At 25.5% G+C, this 19,490-nt stretch overlaps 2 protein-coding genes across 4 annotated transcripts; both read left to right on the top strand.

Moving 5' to 3' along the window:
- Positions 1–32: 32 nt before the first annotated feature.
- LOC132917233 (protein Rae1) lies at positions 33–5,273 on the top strand. Of its 2 annotated transcripts, XM_060977873.1 has the most exons (9): positions 33–116; positions 206–372; positions 454–621; positions 682–948; positions 1,236–1,307; positions 1,436–1,592; positions 1,661–1,794; positions 1,855–2,049; positions 5,006–5,273. In XM_060977873.1, the coding sequence occupies exons 3-9, from the start codon at positions 457–459 to the stop codon at positions 5,090–5,092; spliced, it is 1,077 nt and encodes a 358-aa protein (XP_060833856.1). In that variant the 5' UTR covers positions 33–116; positions 206–372; positions 454–456; the 3' UTR covers positions 5,093–5,273. The 2 variants fall into 2 exon arrangements, with proteins under 2 accessions (XP_060833856.1, XP_060833854.1); XM_060977871.1 differs by having other exon boundaries at positions 55–372.
- Positions 5,274–8,834: 3,561 nt separating this feature from the next.
- On the top strand, positions 8,835–18,719 carry LOC132931776 (folate transporter 1-like). Of its 2 annotated transcripts, XM_060997765.1 has the most exons (10): positions 8,835–9,029; positions 9,135–9,262; positions 12,479–12,646; positions 12,831–13,047; positions 14,031–14,173; positions 14,312–14,455; positions 15,181–15,283; positions 17,937–18,129; positions 18,268–18,409; positions 18,533–18,719. In XM_060997765.1, the coding sequence occupies exons 2-10, from the start codon at positions 9,137–9,139 to the stop codon at positions 18,617–18,619; spliced, it is 1,323 nt and encodes a 440-aa protein (XP_060853748.1). In that variant the 5' UTR covers positions 8,835–9,029; positions 9,135–9,136; the 3' UTR covers positions 18,620–18,719. The 2 variants fall into 2 exon arrangements, with proteins under 2 accessions (XP_060853748.1, XP_060853749.1); XM_060997766.1 differs by lacking the exon at positions 12,479–12,646.
- The last annotated feature ends 771 nt before the right edge of the window (positions 18,720–19,490 follow it).

Raw genomic sequence — 19,490 nt, 5'->3', positions numbered from 1 at the left:
CAATGACAGTATAATATATTGGTAACCCTATTTATTGTTAGCGAACTACGAGTCGAGCGTCGCGGTATAACGAGTAACGAGTAACGACTATAACGTATATTAATACGATAAGCGAGGTAATGCATTAATGCATTAAATACTAAATAGTAAATAGTAAATATTAATAAATTGACTATAATACAGTAATGCGGTATTCCGATAACAGGTTCGGATTCTGAAAAAGTGAAGAGACGTTTTAAAGATTACTGAACATTACTTAAGTATAGACTTGCACAGTTCAAATTTTTAACTTGTAGAGGATTAGTGATCAGGAAAATACTATTATAGTAAGAAAGAATAATTAAAATTTAGTCGTGACAGTTAACAACTAAGGTAAGTTGATAGATATTATATTTTAACGTTGGACATTTTATTATTATTTTTAGTACTTGCGTAACTAATCTTTGTTTCTAGGCTATGTTGGGTGGTAGTCTATTTTCCAATAAGTCAGTGGCAGCGCCCACAAACCCTAATAAAGATTTTGAAGTCACACAGCCTCCCGATGACACTATTTCGGCAATGGCATTCAGTCCGGCTACAATGCAGCAAAACTTTCTCATTGCTGGAAGTTGGGACAATAGTGTAAGATGTACAAACAAACATAGAGTGATGTTGGATCTGAAAATTTTTTTTTTATATTAGGTACGATGTTGGGAAGTTGAACAGAGTGGCAAAACCGTGCCAAAATCCATGCAGTCTATGACCATGCCAATTTTAGATGTCTGCTGGAGTGATGATGGCACTAAAGTTTTCATGGCGTCTTGTGATAAACAAGTAAAATGCTGGGATTTAGGAAGCAATCAAACAGTGCAAGTAGCAGCTCATGATGCACCCATTAAGACTTGTCATTGGGTTAAAGCACCTTCTTACACTTGTATCATGACTGGCTCATGGGATAAAACGTTAAAGGTGTGCAATTAAATTATTTTTATACGACATAGACATTTTTGAGGTTATATTTCACAATTTTATTAATTATCTTCTATCATAAGCTATTTGTAATAGCTAATTTTTATGATAAATATTAATAATAAATAAAAATTATTAGTATTACCTACTTGGCTACATTAATACTAAATATTAATATTTTCAGTATTTAATAATTTGATAAATAATTTATCTTAAATGGCTTATTAAGTAAAAATTATGTAGGTACTACTTCAAGTATTATATTTTATTTATATTTCATTTAATAGTTTTGGGATGTTAGAAGTTCAGTTCCCATGATGACCATTAATTTACCAGAAAGAGCTTATTGTGCTGATGTGGTAAGTTGATAACATCTATTTGCTTAATTATATATTAATTTACTTAATGTAGTCTTATATTTACTACTCTTTTTTTAATTATTATTTTACTAGTACTATTTTGTATAGTTAATTGTTTTATTATTTAGGATTATCCTATGGCAGTTGTTGGTACAGCATCAAGGGGTATAGTTGTTTATAAACTAGAAGGAAAACCTGAAATGGTAAAAACTGTAGACTCTCCTCTTAAATATCAACATCGTTGTGTTGCAATATTTAGAGATAAGAAAAAACAATCCCCTACTGGTTAGTAATTATGTTAAAATAATAATCAATATTAGCATGTACAATAAATGAATTGGTTTTTATTTTAGGTTTTGGTTTGGGAAGTGTTGAGGGACGTGTAGCTATTCATTATATACAACCACAGAGCTCTAAAGACAACTTTACATTTAAATGTCATCGTCAAAATAATTCTGGAACAATGAATGTCCAAGACATTTATGCTGTATGTACTTGTAAAATTACAATTTTTGTATTTTCATGTTATATATTGATATTTTAACAGGTTAATGATATCAAATTTCATCCAGTACATGGTACATTAGCAACTGTGGGTTCTGATGCTTCATTTGCTTATTGGGATAAAGACGCACGTACAAAATTGAAGTCTTCCGAGACACTTGACCAACCAATTACAAAATGTTGTTTTAATAGCAATGGTCAAATATTTGCTTACAGTACTGGCTATGACTGGTCAAAGGTTTGTATATTATTTATGTCTTTGGTTATTATATGTCTATGTTATTATTTAATATTTATTAAAAATTGATACATATTTTGAAATTAAAAAGATATAACATATTAACTAATATTTACAACCAGTGGTGGCGCAAACTTCTTCGACAGTGAAGCAAGAAAATGTTAGTTGAAGTACACATGACCTACCTATTTAATTTGCACAAAGCCATAGGGGGCTACGCCCCCCACACCCACATTATAATTGTTTATCAAATTTAACTTTCTGAAAATTCATCTTACGGGTACTACAATAAAAATAACTTTTATTAATTATATAAATACTGCTTTATTAATTAAGGGAATTTAAACCCCTATCATTGAATGTACAATAAGCTGGTGAGCATCTCTTCAATTAAAATTATCCAATCATTAATTCTATACTCCATATGAATATGATTATTTATATATATATTTATTTATTTATTTATTAAAATATCATAGAAAGTACTCCATATTTTTTCAGTACTGACCAGCCACTATGGGTACCTACCTACCCACTCACCGGCCAACACCCATTTTAGCTGTGAGACAATTGTTTCACAAGAACCCTCTCGCGCCGCTACTGTTTATAATTATGATACATATTATAATCCTCGTAATGTTAGTTATTATTTTTACCTAACCTAACCAACTTACCTACTTTGTTATTAAATAGATCAACTTATATATATAAAAAAAAAAAATGACAAATTTATTGTGTTACATTTATATTAATCTGGAACATTTTTTCTCTTGAAAAAATTATTTGATAGCTTCTCAAAATTAATTAATAGTTTTAACTTAGCATTCCAAAACAAATTTCAATGGATTTTTATATTTATTAGTTTTTTTTAAAATTAATTTTTGATTAATTTGAGTTTTTATAGTTTTTAATAGTATACAAATTTATACTACGGCCACTAAGAGAGCGCTACTCTTTGGCGCATTCAAATGAACAAGCTCTGCGGTATCGTTCCCAAATTTCTCCCACTCTTGATGGAGGTTAGCGTTTTGGCGTGTTTAAGTGGTGGGACTGTGTGAGAACGGACAAATCTTGGACGCCACCCAGAAGCGCTCTCTCAATGGCTGTAGCATAGTTAGGGTACAGATTTAGATGTTTTTACATATTGTTATTAAGAGTATAGGTACAGTTTTATGAGAGTAAAACTTGTGGGTGATCCATTTAACACGTTTTACATGAAAAAATTGATTTTTGCATATTTGAGAATATTTTGTCAATTATGAGAAAAAAAATGCTGATTTATTTTAATTTTAAAATGATTATTACTAATTTTAATAAAAAGTTTACCTGAAGAAAATATTTTTTGAATCATTTGTGGTAAATGGATTAATCAATTATTATTTTTATTTTGTATTATTTTAATAAAAATAACATGCAAGGCTAGTATTTTTAGGTTGCTGTGCTATTCAACAAACATGCAGGCATGTATTTGGGGGGGGGGGGCATGGGGGCTTTCGCCCCCCCTAAAGGTTGTATTAAAGTCTATCTTAGTATGTATCTTATAACTTTTAAGTAGGGATGAGAAGTTATAGGAGGAAAAATTGTCAAAATATGCACAAAAAAACAAAAATATACCAAAATAATATACATAACATTTTTAATTATAAATAAAATTCAAAAAAAAATCAAAATCAAAATAGTATAATATAATACAATTTGTAAACAACATCAAAATGTCAGCATCTAATCGATGACTTCTTGTTTCATCGTCTGTATATCTAAAAAGAATTATACATTTTTGTAAATATTGTCACACTTGTAATTAATTTTTATTTATTTTTCATACCTGTAAGTTTGTTGCATTGGACAACTAGAGCTTTTTTAAAATTGTCAATATGTAATCGACAACGATTGTCCGAGAGGATATTTTTACATTTTTATTTAAGTATAATATTTGATTAAAATATTTAATTTAAGTATAATCTTCGATAATATTAACTAAATATGCATTTTTATGCACGAAAAAACATTTAATATGTTATTCTAAAAAAATGTACCCAAATATGCAAAAATATGCAAAATAAAAAACAAAAAAAATGAACTCCCTAGGTTATGAAACGGATTTATAGCTCACCTATAGCTATAAATAGAAGGCATAGACAAAAATATGTAAGTCCTATAACTTCTCATTTCTAATTATTAATATTTATTATTAATTATATTTAACGAGCAACCATTTTTATATAAGAACTATAAGCACAGGTGTATTATGTAGGATTCCTAAAATAATTAATCGCTCTTCCCAAGATGAGGTTCCAGATACATGCCTGCAAACATGAAAGCTAACTTGCAATGTTGGCTGTCAATTGTCATTAATATAGAGTTATCAATTATTTAAATGTCTAAAATCCAATTGTTTTGTTTTAAGATTATGTTGCATGTTTTAAATTTTTAAAATGAGCAAAATAAAAATGCTTCATTTTAAACACCTTTTAATTCAATAGATAGAACTGTTCAAAACATAAGACACTACTATAGCTGACTAAAGTGCAATTATTTTATTATAAAAGTATATACCTCAAATTATTATTTAACAAGTATAGTATTATATAAAATTTAAATAATTTCATATTGTTTTAATTTTTAAGAGAATATAAAAGACTTTGCAGTTTTTTCTTAGGGAATATAAGCAATCTTATTTTAAGTGTTTTAAGGGAATATATAAATCTGGACCTTACTTATAAATATGTATTTTGCTACATAAAGTAAATAATTTAAATTGTATATTAATTTTCTATTTGAAGTTATAAAAGTTGATCTATATTTTGATAATTGGCTTAACATTAAAATGTATAATAGAGTTCAAAAACAAATTAAATTATGTATTTAATATTGAATAATAGCAATAAATAAAAAGACTGTTTCTAACTCAATTTATTTTTAATGATAAATTGTTTTTTATTTATTTAATTTTTAGGGTCATGAGTATAATAATCCAGCTAAAAAGCCTCAGATATTCTTAAAACCATGCTTTGAAGATCTGAAACCAAAGAGTAGTACTTAGATTATTAGTTCATTTTTCAAAATTTGTTAATCATTGTATTTAAAATACATATGATGTTTAAAAAAAAAAATGTTCTTCAGTATTGCATTCTATTAATAATGTAAAAATAAAAAATATGTATAATAATAATTCAAGTAAAAATATTAAATAAGTATAAATATATTTTTATTTGATGTATGAATTAACTGTGTTATTTTTTTACTTTCCTCAAGTTCCTATAGTTCATACAAAGACAAGTGTTTAGCATTTTTAGTTGAATACTAAAAATGTGTTTAAAATTCAAATAATATACCTAATAATATTAAATGTAAACATTAAACATAATATATAATTGAAAATATATCTTATATATTTTTTTTAATTATCTAATATTGCATACTATAAAATACATGTTTGAACCATAGCTAATGGCATGAATTTTCGAAGCTTAATTTAAAATCAAAATCAAAACTGAGCCGTCGTGGGACGCCTGGCAGATGTGAAACATCAACAATTTTCTTTTTGTAATAATGTTGAAAATTAATATTATAATAATAATTTTTTTTTTTTTAATTATTATTATTATTTTTATTTTTTTACCGAGCTTCGGCGAGTTGAGCCGACGAGCCACGAGTGGGGCGTCGCCAAGCCACAGTCGGTCTCACTACCGTAACGCGTCATTAGATGTTTCACATCAAAACCAAAATAGGTACTAAGGTACCTACTATATAGAGTTCTATCTTGAGTCTCGGCATCTTATATAAAGGAACCTGACAATAATCCCGTATAAACAACAGTTTTCAACTATATTAGTCTCGGTTACTAACTGACTGATAGTTTACCTAAAATTAGAGGACGATTTCTTCCCCCTCCCTAAGTATTAACTATTAAGCCATAATATGATGAAAAAAATCATATTTGTGTGTAAAATATAATAATAATTTTATACGTGTTAAAAACTTCAAGTAATCAATCAATAATTGTTTTAAATTACAAAAAATTAGATAACTAGAATGACTGACGACTGTTCTTTATTGTTTATAACATTTAAGTGTCCAAATTTGAAATGTACATACAAAAAACTGTTTAAATATATTTTAGATTTCTTATTTATATTATAACTACTGATGAGGAGGAACAGCTGTTTTAAATGGATTAAAAATTGAATTTATGATATTGAATTACGTTTTTAAATACAAAATTATTTTAAAATCTTCGTGATTTTGATGATTTTTGTCAATATTTGAACCTCAAATGCTTATAAAAAAATGTATATATATTTATATAATATAATATATAAATCATTGTATATAATTGTATATTACTAATAAACTAATCATGGTTAAATTTTATTTAGCAATGACATGAATGTCATGAATCATGTTTCCGGGCTTTTATTAAATAAATAAAAAAATTAATTCGTCAAAATCATAAGAAAATGTCAAAATGCAAACTATTTTGTAAATAGAAATTTACAAAAACTTTTATTTTTATATCTAAATTTTGAAAATTTTAAATTCAATTTTATACTATTACTTATTTATAATTTATACGTTATTAATAGCAAATTAAATTTAGTACTATAGTCTATAATAATTAGTAGTACCTAATAAGTAATAGAATTATTTACATGATAATATATCCACAGAATAAAATTTCAAATTACATAAAATAAAATACAAAGGCACAATGTAATAAATAATAATATTTTCATTTTAACTGAAACATGGCTAACTAGCGATATTTCAGATTCTGAGTTGGGTCTCTTAGGGCACACACTTATTAGATGCGATAGGTGTAAGGATATCACTGATATCAGTGACGAATTACGTGGACGAGGCCATAAAAAATAAATTTAAAATAACGTTCATTATCTCAAATTCTCACCATGTGTTGATGTAGAGCAGTTGATTGTTTCAATTACTTTGGGCAATACTTCGATTCTAATAGATACTATTTACCTTCCTCCTGGCTCCGAGACCGTTAAATATGAAAGTCAAACAATTTCCATAGATCATGTATGGCCAAGGGCGTATTTAAGGGGGTATGTGGTCCGTTCCCCTCTCCATCCATTGTTCCATTGTAATAGTTTATTGAGACGAAAAATATGAGATATTTTGTAACTTTACGCTTCATGTGCACTAATTTGAACTTTTTGTTTGTGCCCCCCCCCCCCCCCAAGACATTTCTAAATACACCCATGGTTATAATTGTAATACGTTTGTACAAATAAGAGGAACGAGAAAAGAAGAAAAAAATAATATATAAATATTAAATAGCTATGTTATGATAGTTATGATTTAAAAATATAAAATGTAAAGTTATATGAATAACATAATTAATTACAGAATGATAGGGTGATTATATCACGGCATCACCCGAGAGTAATAACATAATACGAGAGAAACAAAAATTAAATAAATTAAAAACAAAAGTTAAATAAAATATTTGATAAATTGAATAATGTAGACTGTAGTAGGTATTAAATAAATCCAAATTTGTACGCTCAAGAATTTCAGGACAATCTATAATATTATGTAAAAGTATATACAAAAATGTATAAATAAATATCTATATATTTATATTATTATATATTATATTAGTATATATAGATATCATTGAATTTAAATTGACCCACTTGATATATTATATAGCAGAGCGGTACTCACTTACCTATCGGCCATTTGTTTTTCAATTAGTAGGTAATAGGTATATGAACAATTTATGAGGAACCTTAATTTTCAAGCTTTTTGACAGTATTTTTTATTGATATCAATGATATCTATAGAAAAAAAACTAAAAAATAGAAAATATCAAAAACTAGTTTTGCATAAAAATGTCCGTGTATCTTTAATTTATCTTATATCTTCCCCCCCCCCCCAAAAACATACTGCAGGGAATTTTAATTTTTGATCTCTCTATAGTCTATATAGTACCAACTATAGTCCAATTTGCTATCATAAATTAGGCACCCTCAAAGTTGATGATCAAATTGATTGAAGTATATTTTTACTATACTTATATATTATTGTAGGTATGTACACAAAAACATGTCATATAAATATATAATTAGTACATTCAGCGATGGCTATGCTTATAATTTAAAAAACCTGCCTAATGAAACAAATTTAATCTAACCCGCAAATATTACAGAGTATATTACATTTTAATTGACAGATAGTTAGTGGATGGTGGATAAATTACATGTTTATTTCAATTTTACACTAATTTGGTAATTATATCAATGGTCGGTTGTCAGCATTATATACAGGGTGTATTACAAAGTAAATAAATTATGTTCTAATCAATATTTTTCAATTTTTTTTTATAAAATTAATAGACGCTTGTTTGTACTACACGCATAATTTAAACTTTTTTATTTTTATTTTCTGTAAACTTTTTATTATTTTTTTTTTTTGTATAGAAAATAAAAATAAAAAAGTCTATATTATATGATTAGTAGAAGTCTATTAATTTTATGAAGAAAAAAAATTAAAAGAATTTAGAAATTTTATGTTTTTTAATTTAGAAATTATAACACAAGTTATTTACTTTGTCAGAACTTCGTGATACATCCTATATACCTCATTACTTAATATTATAGTTGGTATAGTTTACTATATAAAATATAATATTATACATTACTACATTAGTATTGTATTGTTTTTTTTAAAGAAAACGTTATCATCATAATTCATTGTACCCTATTCGGTAGGTTTTTTATATTACTAAATAGATATACTGTATACAATGAATATTATGATTCACTTCAGTAGATGATTTATTTCTAGTAACTTGTTAATTTTAATTGCATTCGGTATGATGTTATCTACCTATGATCCATTCAAATTATTATGCTTACTTACCAGCTACTTAGCTACTCAAGTTGTCTAAACTGAACACACCCGGTGGGTAGTAGCCCGATATCGGTATAATAAGCAATAAGCATATTAGGCAGGTACGTACTGTAGGTATTGGGTATATTAATATAAAACTAAATATTATATTATATTGAGTTAAATAAAAAAAACGAGTTCATAAGAGTTTCTTTCACATTTTTTAGCGATGGAAAGCTGGAAAACAATTACGTATAATGTCGCGGTATATATGTTTTTTTTTGAAATACGACCTCTTGAAACATATTTAACAGCTTATCTTACTGGACCAGATGGAAACGTTTCGCTTTCAGAGGTAACTATTATTACTTTATACTTATGCATATATTATAAATTTTAACATGTGATGTTATTAAAATTGAAACTTACAATAACGATATTTATTGATTGCAAATTGTAATTTACTTGTTTGATTTTTTAGTAAGTACTTATTCATTAAGTTCTAAATTGTATTTGTAATTAGTGATTACTAATTAGTAAGTACAGTACACCGTATACGTATAATGGCTATATTTACCTATTGGTTACTGAATAGATCAGCAGTAAATTAGGCTTAGGTATCAGCTTGTATTTTTAATAAGATATTCTATTAATGTATTTTGTAAATTATAACCATAAAAATCCGATTTTTTCAAAACTAGCTTATTTTAAATTTTCTGTTTTCCCGAAATTTTTTTTTTCTGTTTATTTTGAAATGTTCTGGCATATTTCACCTTTCCCCTCCTAACAAACTAACTACATTAAACTTACTACTATACAAACTATCCTCAACATTGAAGATTTTGTTAAAAAAACAAAAAAATATTTCACTATTTCAGCTTAGCAATTGTTCTACACTTCTACTCAAAATCTGAAACCAATACAAAAGATTCAAATTTAAAATATTCTATTCTTTTAAAAATAAAAGATATATAGATTTAATTGTTTATTATATTTACATATTATTATTAATAATTATTCATAATGTGTATACTTCAATGGATAGGTACGAGTACCTACTTTATTAATTAGTTTTGATTATAAAAACATTGAAAACAATAAGTCAATATAGTATATACACAATACGTCAATACACTATTGTTATTACATAACTGTATTTATACTTAAATAATTCTTTAATTTTAATTTTTTTAATTTCGGATGTTTGATAGCTTATAAATATCTGTATATCATTTTAGTACCTAAATACCTAATAAATAAATTTAAGATATTATTGTGGATTGTAACAAATTAAGTCTATACTCTATTGAATAACTCGAATTATTTCTGATTGTAGAGCCTTAACAGTATAGGTTTTATGATATAAAGTGATGTATAATTATTAAGAACTAAATCAAATTCTTGATAAAATAATAGTGAATAATATAATTCAATAAATACTGATTCAACATTAAGCAGTATTAAAGTACATTGCATAAACAACCATAAACACATATAAATTATTCAAAGATCATTAAAATTATTTACCATTTTTAAAATTACTTAATGGTGCTTGGTAGTAGGTAATATAGATATCAGTAAAATATCTATATTCATAAAATTGTTAATTTTATTAATAATATAATATTTAATATTATGTTTTTTTTATATAATATAAAATCATTAAAATTGAGTAATGATCGAGTTCAAAGCTTCTTCACATTTTCTTAGTTAATCATGTGCACAAATTATTTACTATACATAATATTATAAATGTTATATTTTATTGCAATATAAATATCAAAATACAGCGTAATAGTTATAATATTTTCGAATTCATTATTTTTGAAGTTTTAATTTAATATTTCATAGTAGAATACCTATATTTCTAAAAATGTCAATGTGTATGTTATATAAATCTGATTAAAAAAAAAGTAGGCAAGTGAATACCACTTTGCTGTACATTAAGTGTCGAGTGGATCACTGTTACTAGTGTATTACATTTTAATTTAATGATAAATCATTGTACACAATAAGTCAATAAATGATTCTGAGCGGGGACGGTCTGTCAGCTTAATTAGTAAATATATTTCATGACATAATAATAATAATGTCTTTATTTTACAATAGAAAATTAAACGTAATATAGAATTTATAACACAAGGTTAAGTTGCAAAAACCCAACTAAAAAGCAGGGTTTGTTACTAGTTGGTTTGAGTTCAACATTCAGCAATATTATTACAATAATCAAAACAATCAAAAGAAAACACTTTTAAATTACCTAACAAGGTTAATAAAAGAAATAAAATCAAAAATTTCTCATGACCACAGCACACTCTTTAAGTATTACAAAAATTTTTAATAATTCATAAATATGATTTTTAAAGAAGTATATTTAAAATTTACAAAAATCAGAGTTTGAATAAATTCATTATTAAATCTAAAAATGGGTGAAGGGGTAAGCAAATACTTTTAATTTAATATATCAAATTATGTTTTAGTAGTACATATTTGTATTTGTGTATAATAGAGTAAACAATAATTTTCAATAATTAATTCTTATAATCAGACGGCCATGACCGAAAGACTTATGGCCATACAATAATGAGGCAATTAAATCCTTTAATTGTAATAACGTATATTAATATAATACAAAATAAATAAATAATAAAACATCAAAGTTCGTCGTTTAATAGGAAAATAAATACTATAAAACATAAAAAAAAAGGATTCATATTGAAATGATTTGTTGCAGAGTTTTTAAAATACTTGGTTTTGTATAATGAAGAGTTCATTTGTCCGATTCTTGAGTATGGTTCAATTATTTAGAATTCGCATATTACTCACGATGTTTTCTACTCAGGATTTTTTATTAGGTGTTCGTCATACATCTCACGACTATACACTAATTGCTGATCTCCTTGACTTAAATTCGTTTGTTGGTCACAGAGAAATATTGGAACATAAATTTCTTTATGGGTTGTTTTGTGGTAAAATTGCTTCTCCTTACCTTTTATCACTATTGTTCCTAAAAGACACTTCAATAATCCCACGCTCCATTCTTCATCTCAACTCGTACCACCAACTATCTAGGTACCTATCTGATAAATTAATGAGGCGTCTTATATTAAATGCCAATACGAACTCCCATTTTATATTTCCTTAAGGCTTAAGTATTGTTATTTTGTACCTATTATTTTATGTTGAGAATAATCAAATTTAAAATGTATAAATATTGTAACAAAATTGTAAAAAAGTACCTAACATCCGTTTAAATATAAATAAATAATTTAAATCTAGTTAAACATCTAAATTATAGTTCAACAATAATGCCTATATTAAATAGTATATCAGATACCTTAATATCTAATGTATATTAGTGTATTACAATTACACTTAATTAGGTACTTATCTAATATAATAATATCTTAAAAGTTAAAAAAACATCATATATTTTATATTAATAAGTTCGTTAAGTATCACTTTGCTTTTAATATTGTATCTGTTTATTGTTGGCTGTTATACAATATACATGCCTACGTATAACTATTTAACGATAATATTATCATATGTCTAAGTAATTATTTATTAGGTGGCTAACACGATGGAATCAATCAGATCGTATTCAGCTCTCACTGCAACTGTCATAATGTTAACCATTTCCGAATACTTTTACAAGCCAGCCATCATAGCCTTTACAGTTTGCTCATTTATCGCCTATATCCTCATGGCAGATTTGCCAAGTTTGACACAGTTAAGGGTTAGTACTAACCAACTATATTATAAAATAATATTTATCTACGTCCCGCATGGATATGATATAGTACTCGTATCTGGCAAAAGATAAAACGACATATATTTTTATCTTTTTTAACGAAATTGTCATTTGGCATTATTTTTCACTGATAACATTTATTAATACTACTGATATATCTATGTTATAGCTGGGTATGGCCGGAATAAGTGCAACATCGAACACCTACATATTAGGTTTCAGCTATTTGTACAGTCAAATCAGTGACAGACAACAGTATCAAAAAGCGACCAGCATTGTCTCGGTCAGCTTACAGCTTGGAATTTTTTGTGGTTCTGTATTTTCTCAAATAATTTTCAGCACCACTGGAGGAATTTATACAATTCTACCGTATTGCAATGCATCTGGTAGGTGATTATTAGTCCGTAGTTTTGAACTGTTTGAGTTAATGTTTTGATTGATTTTTATAATATACCTGTTCCAGGGTTGTATAAATAATCACAAAAAAGTTAATAAATGCGTACTACATAGAAAGTTAATGGTTTCTTAAAAAATATTTAGTGATTCATTCTTGATCCATGAAATTAATACATTTTTATGCAACTCAGCATTGGTCTTATACTTTATAGTACCTATAATAGTATCTATAGCATTAAATTAAATGCTCTGTGTGCACACGTTTAGGATTGGGACTATAAGCATTAAGTACAGAGTTGTCAAGAAAAACGTGAACATTTAAATATAGTGTTGACAGAACTATATAGAACAGGTGGGTTTATAACATGTAGTTTGTGTTAAGGCGTTTTACAAAAATGATAACGTTAGGTTAGGTCAGGTACATAATATACGTATGAATGGGCACTATTTAACAGACATTAATTTTAAGACATGAGATTTTTAATCTTTGGTCTATTAATGTCATATAATATAGTTTCTGTTTTCAATAAAACAATTTTGCAACATTTTTTTTACTTTTTTGAGAGTTAGGTATTTCATATGATTTTATTTTCCCGGAAGACTCAATATTATTATACAATTGTTGTAATTTAATAGGCAAAGGTAATAATTTGTAATCTACTTAGGTACATTGGTTGTAAATGTATAATTGTATTTTTTTACTAACGTAGGTACGAGTGTACGACAACCATACAATACTGAGTATTATGTTTAAATAACAGAGGATAAGATGAATGGTATTATTATATTAGACTCAAGGGTTTTGAAAATATATTGAATTTGGTCAACTACTATAAAGTCTCTTGTATATTATCATGAGAATTATTCTCATTAGTTACTTCATGTAACATGAAGTTTAAATTGCTTTTTTTATTTTTAAATACATATTTGTTTATATATTTTTTTAATTAAAATCCATTTTACTTGTTTTTAGCTATGTTTTTATCTGTAATTAGTGCATGTCTATTTCCGACAAAAATAAGACATTCTTTTCGAATGGTGAATGTGCTTAACGAAAATTCTAAACTTCTCGAGACTGGCTTAAAAAATAAAACGGAAACTCGTGAAAAAAATATTGTAGGTAATCGTGATTTATAGAAAACCAGTGTTCATAATATAATAAACACAACTCAGCATAAGGAAAACACACCAGATAATGGTGTCTGAGTGCTTCAATAGATTCTGTAACAATTATTAAATGTTTTTATTGCCTAGGTCGCAATGCAATCTATTAAGTACAATATTGCAATGGAAAACAACTTGAAAGGATTATTATTAAACTTTAAAACATCATATTCGGATACGGTTGTCCTAAAAAGGTCCATTTTGTACATAATCAGTATGGGATCACATTTTCAGGTATAAAAATTATTATATTATTATACTGTATTAACATATTTTTACTAAATTAATGTATTAATAATTGAAGAGGTGGTATGAAATTCAGACAAACCCCTTTAAGAATTCGCATGCAATTCGGATGCACCGACGAATTAGTATGCATTTTAAAATATAATTAAAAAATAATATTCTAAAATGCACCAATAGTTTATACTAATAATTATTAAAATTAATTGTACCTAATCAATAGTATCCTCCCACATTAGTTAGGCGTTTATATTTAATTATACTTTACATTTTTAAATAGTAAAATTGTTTTATTTAGCATTCTTGATACTTGATATTTTATCGTGAGGATAAATAAAAAGGACATAGATATTATTTATAATAATAAAATACCCACAGTTAATAAAATGAAATATTACCGTTTCGAATTTCCACATCGTTTATGCAATAATAATAATAATAATATTATAAACTCAAGTTTTGATATTTATTTATACAATTATCTATTGATAATCATCACTCTATTTGATATTTTGTTGTGTTGTCTATAGTTTAGTGATACTCATAAATTTAATCATTTTTAAAATGATCTGCCACCCCGATTAGAAAAAAAAATCTCAAGTATGTATTTAAACAATGTAGGGAAGTAATAAAATTGTATACATTTTTTTTTTACTTTGTAAATGTATAAATGTGTAATAGTGATACATTATTATTAATATTATATTATATTTTAGATTTTGACTAACATGAATGTATTATACTCGTACACTATTAGTAAACCTGGTAATCACGATGTCTTGTTAAACGGATACGCGGAGGCAATGATTAGTTTATGCGGTTTGTTTATTTTTAATAATTAAATAAACATCATATTATTATATTGTGATAGTGTAAAATATGCACATATTACGGTCTTACAGACAAAGTATAAAATTGTAGTGCGTCGTGAAGATGTAATGTTTTTTTTTTCATTCCATGTAACAAAAACACGCATGGACCAATTGCGCCTAAACAAAGTTTTTGTTTATGGTCAATGTATCGATTGCGCTTCTTATATTTTAAAGTTACTGTAGGTACTAATTGCACTTGTATTTAAATTTGCCTACTTTCAGAATGTTATGAATGTAAGAATGTTTACTTATGAAGATATAGCTAGTTGTTTAATCTAATTCCATCAACATCAACATAAATAAACTACACAAAACACACTAATATAAATGCTTTAAAATTAAAAACTTAATTACTGGTTAAAATATACTGTATAACAGTATCAGGCATTTTATGATACATTAATATTACACATCTTTGATTACGCAATTAAATTAACTTGTTAAATACGAAGAAAAAAAATTATTTAATTAGATTATATTATTATGTATATTAATAATAAGAATTATTTATTTATACATATTAAATTATGTATTAATATTAGCAAAAAAATAGGTTAGTGTATTAATTTACTGTATAATTATGGTTTATAACTAACTTATAAGTTTTCTTTAGGTAATGGCGTATTGTAAAGTGTTTTGAGCGCAATAATTGGTCAAACGAACCTACAATTTACAGAGCGCAACCGGTCTATTGATCCTAAAATGTTTAGAGCGTAATTGGAAAGTCGTTTTGCAGCTGTGTTGTAGATTTTGAGTGTACCAGCTACCCCAGCTATCCCACCGAGTAGTCATGTAACAGTTGTTTTATTTTTGAATCCAATGATAAATTGTTGCATACGTAAAGCGATTCTAAGCGGAAACGGTGTGTTAGTCTCTATTTCAAATTATATATTTTTTAATTTATTACGATAAATGGAATTAATTTTTTCAAAAAGTTTGCATATTATATTGTATTATAAATTATTATTTACCTTAATATAATATTATATATATTATAAACTTTTGAAGCAATAAATCTTACCCTAAAGAACGGTATGATTAAGATTGAGCATAAATAGTTTTAATTAGTAGTAAAAAAAGTATTTTAAAAATTCTAATGTATACTCGTGTATAAAATATAAAATAATAATAAATAGAATGGTGAAAAGTTTCAATTCTTTATGATTATTATTTGTTTGAATCACATCATTATTAATAGAAAAAAATAGTTATTTTTCGTTTAAATAACCGATTAGAATTTTATTATATAAATATAAAATGGTATCAATAGATAAAATTTAAAAATTCGCAGTAATTATTTTTATGATTGGGAAAAACAAATAAAAAATTAAAATAAAATGGTAACTTTTACGCAAATTCAATTTTCGACAAAACCAATTTTTTTTTATATTACTCATAAACAAATAACCGTAGATACTTGAAAAGTTCACCAAATTTATATTATCGTTTTTTTATTTTACGATAAAATTATCAAAATATTTCAACTATTTGTAAGCAATTTATAGACATAACATTTTTTTAATTTCTTATAGTTTTTTTTATGAATGTCGATTAAAAATAATTTTTTGGATAGAAATGCTAAAAAATGTAGTACAAAGCTCCTCGAAAGTTGTTAATTTCTTAAGAATATCAAAAATAAATCTAAAGTTACACTCTTTTTTATAAATATTTAAAGTTTGAATTTTGAAAAAATTCATAAAAATCGTGGTTACGAATCAGTTACTAAAGTGTGGAATCAATTTAAATGAAAATAGTTTAGATTGTGGTGCTAGAGTAACGCACATTGAATGAATATTAATAATTATTTTGTGATTAAAATGTTTGTTTTTATACCAAAGATTTAAAAATTTAATACAAGGTTTTTATTAGTTTTTTAATTTTAACCCATGTATGAAAAATAATTTTACCGGAAAGCCAAATCAATTTTTTATGAGCATTTTAAATTCAAATGTTTCAATATTCGATATTTACTTGTAAAATAATTATTTATATTCTCAATCAATTTTTGTTATTTTATTAAATCAAATATTTCAATTTCAAAATAAATAAATAAATAATAAATAGCTACATGAAATTTTCACCAAATGTATTTATTATAATTTTCATTATTTGATGAAATTTTCAATTTTTTTTATAATTTTTTTTTGTATACAACTTTTTTACTCAATTACTAATTACTAATTAGTAGTAATTACTCATAATGTACATACATTTTTATTTTTTATTTTAACATATTTATACATATTATATTTTTATACCAAATAAAACATAAAAATGTTTTATTTCTATTAAGTGTGACCTTTATAAATAATGATAATTTACAATAATCATATCTATATCAATTTTTTATAAATATATTTGTAAGTATAGCGTCATGACACTTCGAATTTAACACAATAGGTAATGTTATTAATGAATTTAGTTATAACTTTAGAACTATTATAAGTATTAAAGTGTATTCAATATAAATTTTAACTTGAAATATAAACCGTTTTCATATGTGTATTTCATGACTGCAGCTTAGTGCTTTATAAATTTACCAAAGAATTATTTTTTTTAATTTTGTTTAATTTATTGAATTTTAAATTTTGCGTTTTCAGGAGCCATGGGTGCCTATATAATAGGAAAACTGCGATTAGATTGGAATTATTACGGCGATGCTATTACTGCGGTTTGCTCCTCTATCATGGGTATTCTTATGATGTCATGTTATTTTTATGACCATTTGTGTTTTATATATTTATCATATATATTATATGGTATTGTTAGTCAAATGGTATTTGTCTCAAATTGGTAAGTAGAACATTTAATAAAATACCAAAACAAAACAATTAGGTATCATGATTAGTTCTAAAGATTAACATTTTCAATACCTACCTTTAAACTAATCTTACTAAATGATTTATCTTAAAATAATTTTTTTTCATCAAGCTCCGAAATTGCGAAACGATTGAAGAATAATTGCTATTCTCTTGTCTATGGATTTAATTTACTTGGGTCATTATTAATATCTACTTTTATGACAATATTTTTGGTTCAAATTAATTTCCTGGATATTACTATTCCCGGGCGGGTAAGTTAAAACTTAAATATTATGTTACATTATAGTACAATGTATATCTTGATATTATATTAATTATACATTTTTATCATAATATAATTTTATATAATATTTATATTACTGTTATTTTTTTAGTTTTTATTCATTGGTGGTTTAGATGTCTGTCTTGGAGTAGGATTTTTTTTCTTATCGTATCTCAGATTGATTAAGATCCGACGATGAACAACACTATTTTGAAATGTTGTAAGCTGAAGGATATTTATTGTGTTTATTAATATTATTGTTCAACATAATAAAATATATTTTAATTCATTGTAAGAAATTAGTAGATATGTCTAATAATGGTTGACATAAATATAATTAATAATATACTCATTAATTGGTATGATATATTATTATTTTAATATAATGTGAGTATAATAAATTGTGTTTGATATTTATTTATGTATTTTATGTGAATTGGAGAAAAATAGTAAAACTTATGTTATTTTGATAATATAAGGTACGGGTTTAGTGATTGTTACATGAAATGTGACAGTAGGAAGTTGTTAGTACCAAAAAATTTGTAGTTTTAAATTAACTAATATCATCCGTGCTAATTCTACCACGGTAAAAGAGATTTACACAAGAATTAGTATAGTTCATTTAGTGAAAACATTTTTTAATTTTTTTTCCAATATGCGCGGTTGGCAAGTATATGAAGATATAAAGATGAGGTGGATCAGTGACGGATCCAGGATTTAATTTTTTTTCAATTATTAACAAATACATACAAATAGACAATAATTTATATATGTATTTGACTTATCCCAATGGGGTGGGGGGGCGAGTCCCTTCGGGCCCCCCCCTTAAATCCACCACTGGGGTGGAATAGGTGGATAGAACTTAAAAAAATATGTTTTATAGATAAAACCCCAGAAAAAAGTAGTGGTGATGTAGTAATGATACTTGGCGATTTTGATAAATATATTGAAGTATGAAAATATTTATCACTTAACATAAATAGTGATGCTTTTAACAAGGAAAACACATAGTTTTTTACGGAAATTATATTATTGATAATTTTTAGATACATATTGTGTTTGCTTTTTTT

The sequence above is a fragment of the Rhopalosiphum padi genome, chromosome 1, assembly GCF_020882245.1.
Source record: "Rhopalosiphum padi isolate XX-2018 chromosome 1, ASM2088224v1, whole genome shotgun sequence".
In the NCBI taxonomy this organism is placed as follows: Eukaryota; Metazoa; Arthropoda; class Insecta; order Hemiptera; family Aphididae; genus Rhopalosiphum; species Rhopalosiphum padi.
The sequence above is the reverse complement of the archived record's forward strand: the minus strand, read 5'-3'. Positions and strand labels throughout refer to the sequence as shown.

Excerpts from the sequence above, each read along its gene's own strand:
- LOC132917233 (XM_060977873.1), top strand. The coding sequence starts at position 457 with ATGTTGGGTGGTAGTCTATTTTCCAATAAGTCAGTGGCAGCGCCCACA. Across the intron at positions 949-1,235 it reads CATGGGATAAAACGTTAAAG|TTTTGGGATGTTAGAAGTTC; the intron begins GTGTGCAATTAA and ends TTCATTTAATAG. Across the intron at positions 1,795-1,854 it reads ATGTCCAAGACATTTATGCT|GTTAATGATATCAAATTTCA; the intron begins GTATGTACTTGT and ends ATATTTTAACAG.
- LOC132931776 (XM_060997765.1), top strand. The coding sequence starts at position 9,137 with ATGGAAAGCTGGAAAACAATTACGTATAATGTCGCGGTATATATGTTT. Across the intron at positions 14,456-15,180 it reads GTATGGGATCACATTTTCAG|ATTTTGACTAACATGAATGT; the intron begins GTATAAAAATTA and ends ATTATATTTTAG. Across the intron at positions 15,284-17,936 it reads GGCAATGATTAGTTTATGCG|GAGCCATGGGTGCCTATATA; the intron begins GTTTGTTTATTT and ends TTGCGTTTTCAG.